Below are 18,527 nucleotides of genomic sequence, written 5' to 3' on the forward strand. Positions count from 1 at the left end.
CTAATGGGAAAATAATTTTTATACTATTACCCATTATCCTGAAAACTTGGTTTACAGGTGATAAGAAGTTGAGCTATTAGGAATTTCTACAAAATGCTAGTAAGACATACCAAAGACAGTATTTTTTAAAAGATGTTTTAAAAATGTTCCAGATAGTTCTGAAAAATTATGACTGGTAGTAGTTTAGATTAAAATTTCTGCAGAAGTTGTTGATTTTACTTATCAGTTCATTTTCTGGGTGTGCACATAAATTCATGTATGAAAATAAGTAACTGTTTTCCTATGTAGGCAAACATAATCTGTATAAATCATGTATTTGAAGTTCTTACTAAGTATTATATTAACCAGGCAGAAGCTGTTTTAAGATCAATATTGTAGCTTGCACTAATACTTTATTTTTTTATTCTTCTGGTTTATATTTTCTCTTGGGACCACATTTTTGTTGTTTTGTTTTTGACTCTATTTGAAAGCATTTTTGAGTCAACTAATTCTGCATCTGTTGAGTCAGAAGTTGAACAAATTCTTACTTTTTATCACCATTTAATGAACACAATTGTACATGGTACTTTGCTTTGATTCCGCAATACAAAAGTAAAAGGAAACATTGGTGTATCAAGTTGATTTTCTTTGATCATGGATTTCTCTCTATTTTATTAGAAAGTATAAGACCATGATTTCTGTCCTGTAAGTAAAGGCCAGGCCTGTAAAGGCCAAAGCACTAAATACAGAAATGGACTTATAGAGGTAACTAGCTAAAACCAGTTGCAAAGTAATACTAATATGTTCTAGTTACAATTCAGCGTTTTTAGAGAGGGATTTTTGAAACCATCAATTTTAACTAGCTATATAGATAAATGTAAAGAAACCCATTTTCTCCAATGGTAATAAAGTGTATTTTATTGATAACATTGAAACAGTTGAAGCCCCATCAACTCTCTCCATCCCCACCAGGAAGTAATGGCTATGCTACTGTTAGAAAAAAACCTTCTAAAACACAGTTAAGGTTTAAAAGCTATATGCACTAATTAACAAAATGCAGTGAACATTTAAGCTGTTAATAGCCGCAACATCCCTGATGCATAGACCCTCAATATGCTAACACTGCATAACAGTTCTCTATTGTGCATCTCTTTAATGAGGGTAACTGTGTCAGTTCTTTTCTTGCTTCACTACCTGCTGTGTATGGAAATTATGTACACTATTTAGCACTTCCTTTCAACTTCTTAAAGTGCATGCATATTACACAGAAGCATTACATCCTGCATTAGGGTAAGGGGCAGCTTTTAACAGGTCTGATTTCCTTGTAGTTTCTGAAGTGCAACTTTTCTTCTTCTAAAAAGCATGCACTAACAGGGATTTTGCCCTAAATTTGCATTTCTTGATTGGGGATTTGCTTCTGTTTTTCTCTATCTCACACCACTTGTAACTGTATGGGCAAAGATCTGTTACAGAAATAATTTTCTCTGGAAAGGAGTTGTGAAGAATAGAGAATATGCATCACAATTAAGGCAGGCATTGGTTTAAATTCTTGATACTCTTCTTAGTAGCAGACAATAAAGTAGTGTGACAGAACTGTCAAGCTAAACTTTAAAAACTACTTTTTGCCTTTTTTTTACCCTTACCTTTGATGAGTACCTTTATCTTAATAAACAGAAGCCTAAATAGTTTGCTAATTTTTAAACCTTAAATGCTGCTCCATAGCTACCATTCAATAGGGAATTAATTAATTGGTAGTTGTGAGGTGAAAAGAACACTAGAAAATGCATGACAATGAGATTTAAATTTTAGTATTCTTTGCTCTAGCTTCCAACCCTTGGACATAGTTAGTTAAAGGACCTTAGTTAGTTAGAACTGAATTCACAATTAATATTTCATACACTGTAGTGACAGTCTTTCTTATTATTTTATCATAAAAAATCTTACCAGAGTTGTCAATTCCTAAGATGTTACTGTACATCCAAATGGGTGCTCAGTAGCTCAGACCTTAGAATATTTGCTGTCCAGGTTAGATTTGGAATTGACCAAGGTGTTCCTGCCTCACAACAGCAATTCCACTACCTGTGTGTAAGTAATTTTGTAATTCCCTGCAGGCTCTGAATCTTTTGCTCCCTTGGGTCTTTTGCAGCTTCAGTGAATAAGGGAGCTTTGAGAAAGAGTCACATATTTAACATCAATTGAAACCCTTTCCGAAAGCTTATGAAGATTATGAAACAAGTGGTACCTGAATTTGGGAACTCTACTGAGGCCTTATTGGAGATTTTCTTAATTGATACTTCAGAGGAAGCGTTGTAAGGTTTTCAGATGGGCATAAAGTAGATCATATTTTTAATTTTCTTATTCCTGAAAAAACAGTAACCTTAAAAAATTCATTTAATTCATATACTTATGGTTTATTTTGTAAGATACACTTAACTTTTAGTGAATGTTGAAGGTAAGTACTTTATGAAAATGGCATCAGAAACACATGAAAAATACAGAAATATTTCCAATGCACAACAGTAGCCTGAATTTTGGCTTTCACGTCAGATATGAAGACCTCATCCTGAACTGCTGGTTAAGGCTCTTGGTGTCCATGATCAAAATTGCATTTAATCATCAGTAATGAATAATTCACCAAGATATTATTGAAATACTGTGTTTAGCTTTGCAAGACAATCTGCTTTACTGTGACTTATTCTAGGATTGTATTATAAATACTTCAAACTGAATAAATTATGTTTGAAAAACATGTCATCACTGAACTGCAAGTAAACTACAATATGCTATTTATTTAATAGTATATACAAAATTGAACTAACTGGGAGAATAGGTACAAAATTCTTTGTCCTAGGTAGTGTTTATCTGCTAGTACTGTCTGCTCTCTTTCAAAGCTTTTCCTGCCTGTTCTCTTGTTTTCCACTGAGTAATAGTGTCTGTAAGAGCAGTTGCTTATGGTAGTACAGCAGGGAAGTGTTACCATAATGTAAATTATTCTAAGATAAGTCAGATTGTTTCAATTGTTTGGTTACCCTCTTTCTTTTTCTAAATGCAGGTAAACTAGGACTTCCTCTTCTTTGATTTGAAAGTCCGTCATATAAAAATGTGGCTGTAGTCTTATTCTTCACTAATTGATTTTCTTGCCTGTTTTTTAATCTGAGCATTGTGAATTTCTAGTAGAGTGCTTGAAATCCTTGCGCTGTAGAAAACTGTATTTTTAAAAGGCCTCAGAAAAAGACCTAGCCACTTGTCTGTGTGCGCAAGCAAAAGATTTGCTTACATGTGGTTTGGATGAGTACTAGAAAATATACTTTCTCTAAATATTGTTGGGTTAAAATAAAAAGTAATTTGCAAGATCTTCTGTAATTCAGACTTTTTTCCATCTTGTTCAAGATAATCATGCTGTTTGTCATTTTGTCAGTTTGAAGAACATCGCATCTACACTGAATTCTCATTTGAGTGCTAGTAGCAACATCTATTTTTATGAAATATGCTCTATGCCCTTGACTGCCCCTCTATTCTTTCTCTGTTTAATAATGATTTTCTTAATATAGATATATAGAGAAACCAAAGTGTAAACCCAGCTATTTGATTTCCTTTCTTTTTAACATCTTTTTATATCCAGACAACATCTACACAGGTAAGACATACTGTTACAGGAAAAAAATATATTATTAATAAAAAATAGATTTTTGTTTCTTGGAATTTTTTCTTGGCAGAAAAATGATACTGAATAAGAAATAATCTGTCTGTGCTGAAAGTGAGACTTAGGTGTTTCAGCTGTTTCATTTTTAAATTTGTAAAATGTTGTTTACTCATCTATCAGAATGCAGACTAAATGGTTGGTATTTTTTGCAAGTGTGTCAAGAAAAATGCCTCTCAATTTTGAGTCTTGTGAGGGTACTGAGAAGTGCAAATCATAGATTTTTGTTTTTCTTTTCAGTGTTTTAGTTTAAACTAACAAAAGCACAACTCAGCAGCTTTTCCCATAACTTGCCAGTAATCACTTTTATAAATAACAGTTTTCTGTGACTTTTGGAGAGGATGTGACTAGAAAATTTGGGGATGCATTGCAAGCTTCAAGTGAAGTGTTTTAAAGACGTGAAAGGAGGGTGGGTGAGAAGGACGTTTTCTACTTATTTTTGTGATGTTCCAGTCTTTATTCCCATTTGCTGTCCCTTGTGCTCTTTTCTAGTGTTTTTCTCAAATCACAGATTCAAAGAGATGCTGGTTTAATGGTGTTTGGAATGTATTATGCCATTTTATTTGTAGTATCTTATACCAGCGAGTATAGAATAATATTAAGCACGTAAAATACTGGGAAAGTGTAGTGAGCCATTAGAGCAGGACAACAGGGAAGTTCTCAAGGAGTTTTTGCAACTGCAGTGAATGCTTAGACATCATGGTTGCTATAGTATTGCCTCAGCTGAGAAGTACAAACTGATGGATAGAAATGCTGAAGCTACCAGTGCTTGTTTTGTAGGCTGATGCTCCTTTTGCATAATGGCAGTCAGCAATCTAAAAAGTATTATGGTGGACTTTGCTTGATTCCAGTAATGTGATGGTTTCTGCTTCTGTTAGACCTACTTTTCTGCATTTTGAGTTTCTTTGTAGTTTTTTACAAAACTGCTTGTGAAAATATATTTTCTTTAAATGGAAGCTTTCATGAAATCTTTGTTATTATCAAATTCTGTTTCCTGTTTACAGTATTGGGTTTTCTTTTTAAAAATACAGCTCTTTGGGTGCTTTTTTCAGCTTCTTTATTAATCATTCTGCAGGATGGCTACGTGGGAGAATATGTTATGAGTAATACCATCTTGTTCATCATTTACTGTGATAATGCAAAATGATTGTAAAGTCTGAAAGAAAACTGTATCCTGTGTGATAGAAAGTTTCCTAAGGGCAAATATGCTTTTTCCTCTTGTTTTGTTTGTAGCTGTTAGATAAATGTTGTCTGACCATGTTTAGTTCATTCTGCTCCATTTTTCCATTTGCAGTTTACATAGCAGATTCTGTTATCTTGCCTTTCCTTCAAAAATATTGTATTGAAATGCAGAAACATAAATGTTCTGATCCTGACATACATTTAAGCAGCTGAGAACATTAAATAAAAAACTTTTTTCACAGCAGCTACTTTGTGGGTATTATGCAAGATGTTCTGTGCTTTCTAAATAAAGCGTATTGCAACATGGATTTATAGCAAAACTTTGCGTAGTTAGTCTGGTAAAACATGTTGGAGGTGGGGAAGAGAGCAAGCTGTTGTAAACTCTTATAAAGTACAGAAAACTTCTACTTTCCATTCTAACAAGTGTAAAACGATTGAGGTTAAGTAGGTGGGGCAACCGGAAGTAATTGCTAAGGCCAGTGGCATTTTTGTGGTTTAATAAAGGCAGAAGCTAATTATTCAGTTTTTATTTAAGTGAAATGATGCCAAAAAGGAGGTTCCTGCAGAGCAGCTGCACTCCTTCAGTGTTACCCTAATTTACCACAGACGCAACTGTCACAAATAGAACTTTTAAACTTGATATATAGCCACGAAAGTAAGGAGTCCTTTGTCTGGAATGCATGCAGAAGAACTGCTTTATACAAATCAACCGGCAGATGACGGACAATGATGAAAATTTGATTCTTTGAAGTCATAATGGTCATTGAAATGTGTGAAATTCTGGTATTGAAAAGAGAGCGGCTAGCAAGACTCTAAATCCTGGGTGGTTGCTGGAAGCTTGCTGGGAGGTTTTTCTGTGTTTTGACATCAACTTCCCATTGCTTGTTCCCTGTTTCCTTTATTAAAAAAAAAAAAAAAAAAAAGGAAAAAAAAAGGGGGAGTGCTAAACTGTAGGTAGTTAATGGTAGTTATGTACAGTTTCTGTCTTCACAGTGAAGGAATGCCATAGAAGAAACATAACACCTTTATGTACACCTGACCCATCTATTCAAAACCATTTGTTTTCAGAGCTACTTTCAATCATTTTGTCTCTCTCCTTTAATTAGAGAGTTCCATTTCTTGTCCCCTTTGGAATTTCTGCTATTAGTGGAGTACTTACAAGAAGGAAATTCTCTTTTCCTTTAAAAGTCATCTTCATGCTGAATAGTGCTTTCATTGATACTGCCTCTATGAATCAATTTTTCTTACTGCTGCATAGCTCATTTGTCTGTTACTACCCTTTCTAGAACAGCTTTAGCAGGCTTTCCACCGTGAAAAACATTCTTAAGTAATGTAAGTTGTAATAAAAAAACCCCTATGTTTTTAAGAAATTTTATTTTCTGCTGTTTAAGAAAGGGGTTTGTCCCTTTGAGCTTATTCTAAAAAGAGACAAAATGCTTCAAAATTAGTATTAAAATTTTCTTGAGTAACAAACAAAAAAAAAATCAGAATTTACTATTCAAGTAACATATATGTTAAGAAAAATAGAGTGTAAGAATACACCTTTAAGGTGGCAGCCTATTTTAAAAATGTGAAAGAGGCTTATTAATTTTTAGTAAACCTGTACAGTTCAGTTCTCAAGTCTTTTATAATGTCATCTAATTTCTTTAAGATTTTGAATGCTGAACACCTCACTGGTATCTTAAATTGCTAATACTGCAAAATTAAGGAACACTTTAAAAAAAAAGATACTAATGTGAAACCAGCTGTCAAAAATATCTTTGTTTTGGAAAGTTGGTTCACAGGTAGTTTCAATGAGAACTTAAACTCAGAACAAAGCGCTGAAGACCCAGCTAAGAGTTCAACCCAATGCAGCATAGTTCTTTTCAAGTATTATATTGTTTTAATGGCATCTTGGAGCGGGAGCTTTAGCCCATTGAAATGTCGCTTAAAGGACAGGTTCTTCTGTCACTAGCTGGAGCTCTGTGGATGAAATGATCACAATAGAGTGTTGTAATGCATTTTAAAACTGTGAGAAATCAGTTTGTCTAGACTAAGAGTGCGCCTACAGGGAATAGGAATCTTAGAGCTTCTGTGCTCTTTAGGTGTCAAGTATGTGATAGATGCCAAGCCTTTTTATTCCATATCTTTGGCAACAGCTCAGCTATGCTACAGTACCTTACATGTCTACAGCAAGCAAAAATCAGTGATTTTATGTCAGGACAACTTGAGCTTCAGCAACCAGAAACTCATTGTCCTAACAACTGTCTGTTCAATTGCCAGCTTTTAAAATGGGGAAGATATCAATAAATGATTGCTAGAAGGCATGGAAACTCTAGATATAATGAATGTAAGTATGGAGAGCTAGCAACACCATGTAGATATTTCAGTTTTGGAAAGCAGGCAGGTTAATTTTCAGTTTGAAAATATTTTTATGGGATTAATCCTATATTATTAGTGAAATTACCTTGATTTAGAGCCACCTGAGTGCCCGAAAAACATGGCTTGAAGGGCATGTCTGGAGTTTTCGTTTTACTTTCATCCAGATAAACAAGTCTAGGCATTTCTTTACCATGGTAATCTCACAAATATAGCATTTGCTGATTTTAACCCTCTTTTTAGATTGTGTTCTGTATGCACTGTGTAACATTTTTATGATCTTCGTGTGTTAAGTCTTCAAAAGAGAAAATAGCTTATGTCAATAATATAATTTAGTATCTTTATTTTAATAGGTCCAGATTATTCTGGAGGAATTCAAAAACTTTTAAAACTGAAGAATAAAATTCAAAATGGACTTAGGAGTTGCTGAGAGTAATGATAGTAAAAAAAAAGAATACTTTTGGGCTATTTTGAAGTTTACATGTCTGAAAGTATTTGATGATAACAACCCCAGCACTTTTGCACATACCATATTGTTAAAAAGCAGAAAAAAATTTTTTTTTGAAAATTACTACATTTTTTCATGTTTGTTAAATACAGAAATAAAGGCTAATGTTTCAACTTATTTGTATAAATAAGCGAGCTGAAACATTGAATCCCCACCAAACTTTACTGCAGGTGAAAACTTCTTTTTGTTAAACAAAACACTTTTCCAATTCAAATTAAAAAAAATAAGTACATTCCTTCCTAAGCTGCAGTTTAAGCTTCAGCAGTGAGAAGTGCCAGTCTGTCAGAAGGTATTTTTACATAGGTGTTGCAACATTCCAGTAGCTGGTACTGCTTCTCTTTCATATCACTGCTAGACTCATATTAAAATGACTAGGTCCTAATGAAAGCATTTATAATGGAATTGTTAAGATACTTCAACAGTTTTTTTGTGGTAGTTTGGGTAGAAATGTCAGAAGTTGGAAAGCTAGTTTGGATGCTTGTTTGTTGCCACTGCTGTCCTAATTGTAAATGCAAGTCAAATGCTTTAAACTTCTTCCTTTCCATTAAGGGATTGATCTCCTAAATTTTGTAAAACAAAATTTTACAAAAATTTGAAATTTTTGTAAATTGAAATGAGAGCTGCTGCTTTTCAAAGGATGATCTGATGACTGCATCAGGAAGTTTCGAGTTTGCCACAAAGGAAAATCCCATAAAGTTAGTTGGTACATTTATGTAAAACGACAGTGTTCTATTTAAAGTTCTCACTTCGTTCAAGTCATGGCAATACTGTCAAGATGAGTTCAGTATGCCCAAAGTTTTGCTTCAGTTGTCTGGACTTTGACCAGTTTACTACTTGTTCCTGGAGGGAGGGGAGTGGAGAAGGAGACCGAGGAGCTCCCACTGGCCTTTGAAGTATGTGAGGAACAGGAGTAGTTTAACCTCCTTAGAGATGGATTTGATGTTTGATTTCAGTCTTTACTAGGGTGAACTGACAGGTTAATTTTGCATAATTACTGTTTAGTTTTTAGCAAAAGTATTCACTTTAATTATATCAGATGTTGCTGAGGGTAATTTTTCACAGCGATTCTTGTGAGGTTTTTCCCTATCTTGTGCTTTGTTAAAGTCAGTTAATATTTTTAGGCTGGTATGAAGAATTTATCTTTGTTAGGTTTATTTTGAAGGCTTATCCCTCCCTAGTAGAGGAGGGCATCCTACTGTTGATTATATACAATGTTACAAATCTTTTTTGTCTTTGAAGGTTGGAATCTCCTAAATAATTTTGTCCTTCACAAATGTACTGGAGAATGTTACCAGCATCAGATATCCCTCTGTTGATCTTGAACGTCAGCAGAAGAGCTGACTGTCAAATACTGAGTCATAACTTGAAACATGATAAGGGGGTCAACTTCATTTAATAACTAATGGCTAGAAAGATATGAGCTGATAAGAGCACCTTCTCTGCAGTCTCAAACAATCAGTAGCATATTGTGCAAAAGATACTACCTTCTGCCTCTTCCTTCATGCTAAGGATAGCTTCTTGAGTCACCATAGGTGTTGGTGTCTCTTAACAATATACAGAGTTAAGCCCAAGGGAAACACTTACACTGTAGCATGTGCTTGGCTGGCAAGTATTTTGGTGAATAGGCCTGTTCATATTTTGGAATTTGTCAGTGTTCCAGTCAGCACTCTAATATTTTCCTGAAGGCATAAAACATTTGCACTTTACCGCATTTACTTTAGCTGGTGCAAGTTGAAGCAGACCTGACTTTGCAGCTGTGGACAGAGAAGGATGGGGGGAAATGTCCTGTCCCTCCTCTGGCTGTAGCTGTTTTGTAGATGGGAGATGAGCAAGTTCAGGTAACTGATCCAAGCAAAATCTAACTCAGCCAGGGGAAGCAGAATTATAGTAGCCCTAACATGTATCACCTTTAGTTGGTTGTGTTCAGCTGAAAATATAATTTATTTTTCTAATTTTTTTCAGCTTTTGTAACTTTAAAAACAAAGGATGAACTTATGTAAAAAGCATAAGCAGTATTAGTTTCAAGTCTTTTATGAACCCTTTTTTAACAAGTCACATTATGTCTCTTTTAGGATATCACTACTTTAACTGGTGTTCCAGATGAGCACATCAAAACCAGAAAAGTTCACATTTTTGTTCCAGCACGTAATGCAATGCAGTCAGGAGCTAACAATACAAAGAAATGGAAGATGGAATTTGATAACAGGGAGCGCTGGGAGAACCCTTTAATGGGCTGGGCATCTACGTGAGTACTTACTGAATTTGACAATACTTTTCTTCTATATTTGGCTCTCACTAGTAATTAAATTTGAAATATTTAATATTCCTACCTGTATATCTGATTGTATTATAACAGTACTTACAGTAAGTGGTTGGGTTTGTTTGTTGTAGGATTTATGATCTGCTAAGTTTAAAAGCAGATTTTTAAAGCTCACAACATCTTCTGGAAGAGTTCAAAAAAAGATGTTAACAACCACACATTACAATGAGTACACCATCACAAAGGTGATGTTACTGTGTGGCAGCATCAGGACCAGGAGTTCATTGGGTACATAAAGTAGTAAGTCATTCTCAGCTCTCGGTTGCATCTTTTAAACAAAAATAACAATATTTCCAGAATTTTTTAATCCTGAGGATCTAATGACTCCTAATGAGGAGTCATAACTAATAAAAAACCCACAAGAAGCCCAGCTATTTAAAATACTACTCTGTTTGTTAAAGTATTGTCAGTATTAGCATTAAAATCTTTTAAATACACAAAAAATCCAGAAAGGTACTACTCTTAGCTAAATGTACTGTATTTTGGAAATGTAATTACAACTTGTATGCATCTAATTTTTAATTATATTCTTTCTTCATATGAATACAATACCTACATTTCACAGTGTGTTTAGAATTCCTGTAGACTCTGAGAAGTATACCAGCAATTCCTCTGACAATATTGTAGTTTTGATTTGGAGCAGTCTCCTTTGAGATATATTCAGAATAGCCAATTATTAGACATAAACCAAAATCAACCACTAGAGATCATTTTTCAAGCTTCAGAAAGAGTGCAATGTGTACTGAAAGTATCTGGCTGCTGTCATATTAGCACTTACCATCAAAGAACACAAAATTTTTTGAAAAAAACTGTAAAACCTTAAACGTGAAATAATTTCAGGATACATCTTTTGAGATGTATTAACATTATAAATCCAGTCACAGAAATTATTTTTTTATATATATAACATAATTGTGTCCAGAAATTTAGTTCAAAGTAACTCTGAAATTAAGTCTTCCTGTTGCATTGATTTCTCATAAAAATTTGAGAAGGCCCTACATATGTTTTTATTTTGGGGTAGGAAAAAGAATTTCTCATGGGTAAGCAGACTCCAGGTAGGATAAAAAGTGCTTCATTGAGAATCAATGCTAGTAGGTTAAAGATTTTGTAAATTAGTTTGTATCCATTCATTTTTAAGGCATGCTTGTAAAAACTGTTGGTGTACACTCTGGTGTTACCATTCCACACCCAAAAATCCTTAAGAAGAGTTTCTTCTCTTGAGATTTAATTTCTGCAAAGACCCTTTCTTAGACAGTTTTCCATTTACTTTTGAATAATGTAATGGGATTAGTGGGTAAAAGCTCTCTGGGGTCTACATATTAAAGCCCTTTTTTCTCTGAACTTGATATACATTAATATATTGGAAAGACCTGTAGGTCTTTCCTATATTTCTGTCATTTTGCAGTCTTATTTGGGGCTGGAATTTTTTTGCACTTGTTGTTTCTTGTCTGTTTGGGCTTTTTTTCAGTGAAAATTATCCAGTTACAGATCTAAGTAAAACGGACCCATGGCATGTTTTTTTTTGTAATTGGGAGGTTTCATTGCAAGAATGCCTAAATACATTTCTTGGGTACAACTCTTAATATAAAGCTGTAAACAAAGAAATGTTGAAAGTGCGAAGTTTTTGATGTATGAGATCTCATAGGAGAAGAAAACATGGAATCCTAATTTTCAGTGCTTGATAGGACAATTGGGGGTAGACATAAGAAATTCTGCAACACTGGTGCTGCTGACACTATCAGGACATCACGCTGGACATCCTGAAATCCAGTTTTCTCACACAGATAGCTCATTTATGGTAATAAATCAGAAATCTATTTAGATTGAATGTAAGGTGATTGCACATTAAACAGAACTAATACTTTCTGCACAATTCTCATTTCCCAGCTGCCTCTGTCCTGGAAGGCTTTTGCCATATTTGCAGTTCTGAACGGGCACTGGTGCCTCATCACACTTCAGACTAAAGCTTCTTTGTTCCTTTTTAGCAGTGTCGAAAAGATTTTTCCAACCCCAGTTATGGAAGAGAATAACGATAAGCAGAAGTTGTCACAATATTGCAGTGTATTCGGGCCACTTGATTCTCCACTAGTCACGTCATCAAGTGGTTCTTAGTTCTTAATTCTCTTAGCTGATGTTATAAGAGAAATCTTTAAATATCTTTAAGAGAGCCTACCACAGTGGCTTGCAAAAGGGTAATTTCTGTCTTTATCCGGGGTTTTTTGTTTGTTTGTTTGTTTGTTGTGTGTTTTTGTTTATTTGTTTCTGATTTTTTTTATTAGGGAATATATTGGATATATAGTGAACTCCATTTTTCCATGTGTACATCAGATAAAATTACACTGTTGTCTTTGCTGGAAGCAAGATTCCCCCTTTTCCCCTCCCCCTTCTCCAGTCACAGGCTTTGCCCTTTATTGTAGAGAGTTCAGTGTATCTTCAGTCTTTTCTCTTCATTTATCCTTCTAGCTTCAAAGAGAGAACATTTGAGAGGCAGCTCCCTCAATAGTTTGTTGCAATTTGGTCTTGTCTTTCCAGTTGTCTCCCAGGCTCATAGGCAGTGTTGTCGCAGGGAGGTTTTATCTGTCTTTGTGTTGCTACAACCAGTATCTAATTTCTTTAAGAGTTAGAACTCTTCTTTCTTTTTTTTTTTTTTCATTCTTAGTTGTTGTTCTTAAATTGGGCTTTTATAGGAACAAATAAGGCAATTTTGTATTTTTACTGAGAATTTAATTTGTTTCAGAAACCTTTATGGTACTTCATTCATGCAGTTGAGGAATAGCTGGTCATCTAAAACTAACCACTATGTAATTAGTTAGCTAGCAGTTTGCATTTTGGAGCTTCATTTTCATTTGTGGCCTGCAATCTGCTTGCTATGTAGGAATGAATTGTGGGGTTCATGTGACCTCAACTAAAGCAGAGCTCTCAATATTTTTAATGTACTTTTCAGTTTCTGGTTAATTCCTTCTCTACTCACTTCAGTATTCTGTACTTTTCTGTCCAAGATTATTCTTTGCCTAGCTATTTTACAGACACTTGGTCTCCTTGAAATGTTCAGAATTACCTTAGACCTCCTGATCGTACAAAAAGAAAGGGATTTTGCAGATTTACATTAAAGAGTCTTACAGAGCACTTACTATAACCTCAGCAAGTGATTGGACATGTGTGTCTAACAACCCAGTTAATTTTCGCAAGTAGCTGTGAGGGAAGTCTAACACACTGAAAGAGTAAAACAATACCTTGCAGAAGGTAAGTGTTGACCCTGAAAATAATTTTTAGAAGTCTGTTGAATGGTTTTATGAGTTGGCATACTGCTGTGAGCTGTGTAATGCAGCATTTGATTTCACATTTGAGATACAGATACAATTTTTTTCTATTTCCAATATGCCTAAAAATTGTCATCTGGTTACTTACAGAGCTGATCCTTTATCCAACATGGTTCTTACTTTCTCTACTAAAGAAGATGCCATTGCTTTTGCTGAAAAAAATGGTACGTATTGTATGTATGGGCTATGAGAGGTTCATCCTTCCATAGGAATCTTAATCTCAAAGTATCAACAACAGAATAAGTATAGGATAAAGTACCTTCCCTCTGTTCTGCAGAGTTGGTAGACTAGTGTTTTACATGGAGAGGAGGAAAATGGGAAGGAGGGATATTTCCAGGGGTGCTGAAGGCATCAAATTTAGACTTTCCACTCTCTAGAAAGGTTTTTTAGCCATTATTTTTATTAAAATGTAATATTAATGTTAAAATTCTTTTGCAACTGTGTCTGTTTTAAATGAGAGCTGAATCAGACCTTGCTCAGGTTTTGGAGGAAAGTTAATGCTTCAGGTGTATCCCAGGTGTGGTGTTCCAGCTGCATGGTGGTGTGATCTTTGCCTGAAGGTTTAACATAAGCATCTCAGTTCTTACTAAGGAAAACTGTCAAAGTTCCTGTGAATGTTTGATAATCAAAAAACCAAAATTAAATGACTACCAAGTAAGCATGTTGGACTTAATTTTTGGCTATATTGCAGCATAGATTTATTGTAAAAGAAACCCAAGAGGATCGTCAAGTCCAACTCATTGCTCCTCTCATGACTACCTAAAAGCAAACCATGTGACTGAAAGCATCACCCAGATGCTGAGCTCTGAGAAACTTTGTGTCCTGGTCACTTCCCTGGGGAGCCTGTTCCCATGACCACACTCTCAGTGAACAAGGTTTTCCTGTTGTTGAGTCTGGACTTCCCCAGAAGCAGTTTCATTCTATTCTTTGGGTCCTGTCACTGGTCACCAGAGTGATCAGATCAGTACGTCCCCTCACTGCTCCCCATGAGGAACCTGTAGATTCAGGATGTTATGCCTAACTCTGCCCGGTGTTAGAGTCTAAACACATACATTTGGTGATTATTCTTATTTGTGAAAAAGACAGTAGAAAAGCCAGTATAATTACTTAATAATTATTAAGGCAATGTTATATCACAGGGAATGTATCTGTAAACTTACTTAGGCTTGTGTTTCTTGACAGAATGATGGTACTACAAACAGTACCCATAATCTCAGCCTTTTGAGTATTCAGCAGTCTGTTTTAGTGTTAGCATAATTTTTTTGCCACTCTCTTTTCTTTTTCTTTTTTTCTTCTTTTAAATCAACTCAATTTTCCTTAAAAAGTTAAGCTTGATGCTTAGTCCTTATGGATGTGAAGATGATTAATTACATTGAGATAAAGCCAGGAAGAATGCATGTGAAATGTAAGGTTCTTCAGAAGTCTTCCCTGTATTTTGAAGCTTTCAACTATATTTAGTCTTGGGTAAATAGTAAAGTTCCTAGGTTAGACCAAATTATGCAAAGTTGTTAGAGGTTGATACTATGTATCACAAACATGGTAAGTCCATTAACCTGTACATCTAAGAAACTAAAACATTTAATGTTCAATTTACTTGTTCTTTTTAATAGTAAAAGGTAGAATCTAATTTGTCTGTTCCTCTTTAAATGGAATTTTTTTTTGCTTAGTAGTACTGATTTTATTGAAAAATAGGTTCTGTTAGCTAAGAAATTAATAGGATCACATTTGCATTGGATAATCTATGTAAATTTATTAGTGTATTTTACTGTTTTATGAACAAATGAAATTTGGGAGAGTTTGGCATTTGTGCTTTTGTATTGTTCATGTTATTTCTTGAACAATTCAGCGTACAGGAGAAAAAATTAATGACCTGCTTATGTCATCTCTTTGTAGATGTTATATTTTGTCTCTTCAGAGAGACTAAGTAAAATGCATTTGTTCAGTGTAGAAAGTTTATGCCTTCACTGAGTTAGAAATTACTCCATTGTGTATGAAACCAACTAAACTAAGGCTGTGACTTGGTGTTAATATTAGTAGTTCAATATTCACTTAGCTTGCACTCTTAATTTTACCATAAGTGAGATGCACTGTACTTTTCTGTAGATACTGGCTTACCTAACTTTTAATTTCATTTTCTATTTATGTGTAGGATATGTGCATAGTATTTTCTGTAGTGATAGCTTCAATATCATGTGTAGCTAGAAATACAAATTTTACATTATTTAGTTCTGCTTTTTAAAAGACATTAGAAATTTAGGCACACATTTACACTGGAAGTTAGCTTCATAACCAAGATAGTATTGAGACATATATAAGTCTAGGAACACGAATAACTACCTTTCTCAGTTGCTCCTGTATGAACCATACAAATTTTCCATGACAGAATTCCTTAAGAACCTGGAATGTAATTCTGAAAATTCTAGATATTGCAGGTTATTTTGCTAGAGTTAGTAAATTTAAGAGTTCTTTCTCACCTAAGAACTTAAGGAGATAAGGAGATGTCTTTCCGCCTGCCCCATCTGATGTGTTTTCTTGTGTTGAAGTAGCAGCACTGGATACAGTAACACAAGACATTGCTGTCCAAAATTACAGCTGAGGTTGGTCTGAGTTCTAGGCAAGGAGGTAACATTTTTAACTGGAAGAAATGAAAAATTCTGACTGTTGACCTGATTTTTTTGTCCTGTCTGAATCACTGAAGCTAGTTGTTTAAAAATGTACAAGTAACAAGGATGGAGAGTTTTTTACTCCACAATAACCTTTAGTCAGGTGGTGAGGGTGTTCTTCCAGAGAAGGTGAAATCTGCTTTCTGTCTACTTAGCTTGTGTGGCAGGGCTCTGGGCAAGAGTAACTACCGCCAGCATTCTGGTGTTTTAATAAAAGTGACCTCCGCTCTCTGTCATGAACACCTCAAAATGCTGGTCTGAAGGAGTCTGTTCCAAAGTGTGGAATCTAATCACGAATGGTGGCCTCTTGCAATCATTAGTTAGATGTAACTGACTTTATGCATTTTGGCTATCTGTGGCAGTGCAAGTCATTGTGCTGGCAGTTGCAAATCTGTTTTAGAGGCACTCAGCCCCTCTCCATCTGGTTTATAAAAAGATGAAGCAATACCTTGGGGCTGTAGATTCCATTCCAGCAGCCAAGTGTCTCAGTGTTAGGTGTTATAATGCTGAATGTTGCAATACTGAAGTCTGGATCTAGTTCTGGCTGTTTACTCAAGCTTATATTTTTTAATCAGAACAGGAGGCAAAACCCAGTGTTTTCATAGATGGAAAGAATTTGTTTTTAAAGTCTCTGTTCAGTGTTTCTTACAGAGAATAGTTAACTTGGAAATTAACACTGGTTGATAATAATAAACATGAAGAAAATGTTTGTGTGACATTTGTGAATACTCAGAATTGATGCAGTGATGTGACAACTTGTGTATCTTACAGAATATTTTGATGTGTAGCTGTATCTTGACTGTTTACTGCGAGCACCTTAAGTATAAAAATTCAGATATATGTTAAGTATTTTAGGGCTTGCAACTTTCAGTTTTAAAACCAAGAAAAGTACTGTCTTACAAGTATCACTTAAAACTGCATATTTAACCACTTCTGGCTTCAATAGAAGTATCTCAACTTTGAGTGAAATATTGCAGCTAAAGAGACCAAACTTTGGAATACTGAGTGCTGCCCTGGCAACTTTCCAGGCACCTGGAGGCTGCAATCAATTTGCATTTTGATTTACATAAACACTAATGTCTCCACCTCCTCTTTTCTGACATTTTTAAGCATTTCTCTTGCTTAACTATCACATAATTTACTTGTCTTCTATCACTTCATTCCCTTTTCTTTTTACTCCTAATTTTTTATGTTCTTATAAAAAATGTTAAGTATTAAAGTCCTTCAAACTCCTTTCTAATGTTGAAGTTTTTAATTTGCTTTTTGGTTTTTTTTGGTCCTCCCATCCTTCTTTTTTATTAGTTTCCAAGGTCTCCATTGTCTTCCAGCCTTTGAGAATGATCTTTTGTATGTTATTGTATGGCATATGTTTTCTTACCTTCTTCATTTCCTGTGCCAACATACACAGAGCCTTAGCTTACACAGCTTCTGTGTGCTGTGGAATTGTGGAGCCATGAACTTACAGGACAGTCAAATCTTTTTTCACTGATGACTGTAAGGCTTTTTGCATGGAGGTCTGTAGTATGGTCAGGTCTTGCCATCTCACAGAATGGTCATTTGCCACATTTATGGCATTTTATTGTTCTCTGTTGTCAACTAGAAAGGAACAGATTAGTGGGTGCCCACATTGAAAAAAAATATTAAAGTTAAAACCTTTAAGTTGGATTTGCTGTATATGGTATGCTGAGAATATAATTCTCATTGTTTCTTGTCTCATCCTGCCATTACCCCATAACCTCTAGGCTGGAGTTATGATGTTGAAGAGAAGAAGATGCCAAAACCTAAATCCAAGTCTTATGGTGCAAATTTTTCTTGGAACAAAAGAACAAGAGTGTCTACAAAATAGGTTGGCATTGGCTGTGTGACTGGGAATAAAGTCAGCTGTGCTGTATTTATAGTCCATGTATAATACATCTCTTAATCTCCTAATAAATTTGACCTTTAAACTACAGATGCATCTTGTGATGTCTATTTAAAATGGTTTTCATGTCTCCAATTGAACCTGTTGCAAACTTCCCTATAAATAGAGGAGATTTGAAGTATTCATACTTCTAAAAACTTGCTGTACATTCCTGTCAAAAGGAATGTTTGAAATCAGCTGCAACTTTAGAGGTTATGATTGATCTTTGATGGTAATTTTATATCTACTATCCTGTTTAAACTTCTGAAGTTTAATTCAGTAAGCTTTGCATAGACAAAGTCTTTCAATAAAAGCTGTTTTTTTTTTCTTTCTATACGAGACAGTGTTGGCAGTTGAAGAGCAAAGGATGGGTATAACTCAAGACTCTTCTGTATAAATGTATATTATATAACTCCTTTCTGCTGAAATTAATACTGTCATTATTCCAGAAGCATTCATGACTGGAATAGAAAGCACTGGGTTTTGTTTTGCTTATGGAGCAGGTTTGGTCTGAAAGATTGTAGTTGTTTCTCTGTGATGTTCTTGAAAAGTGAAACTAAGCTAGTTAAACATTCACAAATGAAGTCAGAATACTTG

The 18,527-nt window shown here is 34.7% G+C and overlaps 1 protein-coding gene across 1 annotated transcript in view; it reads left to right on the forward strand.

Moving 5' to 3' along the window:
• Nucleotides 1-17,981, forward strand: part of NDUFS4 (NADH:ubiquinone oxidoreductase subunit S4) — a 47,906-nt gene extending 29,925 nt beyond the window's left edge. The window contains exons 3-5 of the mRNA XM_038123535.1: nt 9,800-9,972; nt 13,458-13,531; nt 17,773-17,981. Of these exons, the coding sequence (XP_037979463.1) occupies nt 9,800-9,972; nt 13,458-13,531; nt 17,773-17,876 (351 nt within the window). The 3' untranslated portion in view covers nt 17,877-17,981. The remainder of the gene's footprint in view (nt 1-9,799; nt 9,973-13,457; nt 13,532-17,772) is intronic.
• Nucleotides 17,982-18,527: the final 546 nt, after the last annotated feature.

The sequence above is a fragment of the Motacilla alba genome, chromosome Z, assembly GCF_015832195.1.
Source record: "Motacilla alba alba isolate MOTALB_02 chromosome Z, Motacilla_alba_V1.0_pri, whole genome shotgun sequence".
NCBI classification, from domain to species: domain Eukaryota; kingdom Metazoa; phylum Chordata; class Aves; order Passeriformes; family Motacillidae; genus Motacilla; species Motacilla alba.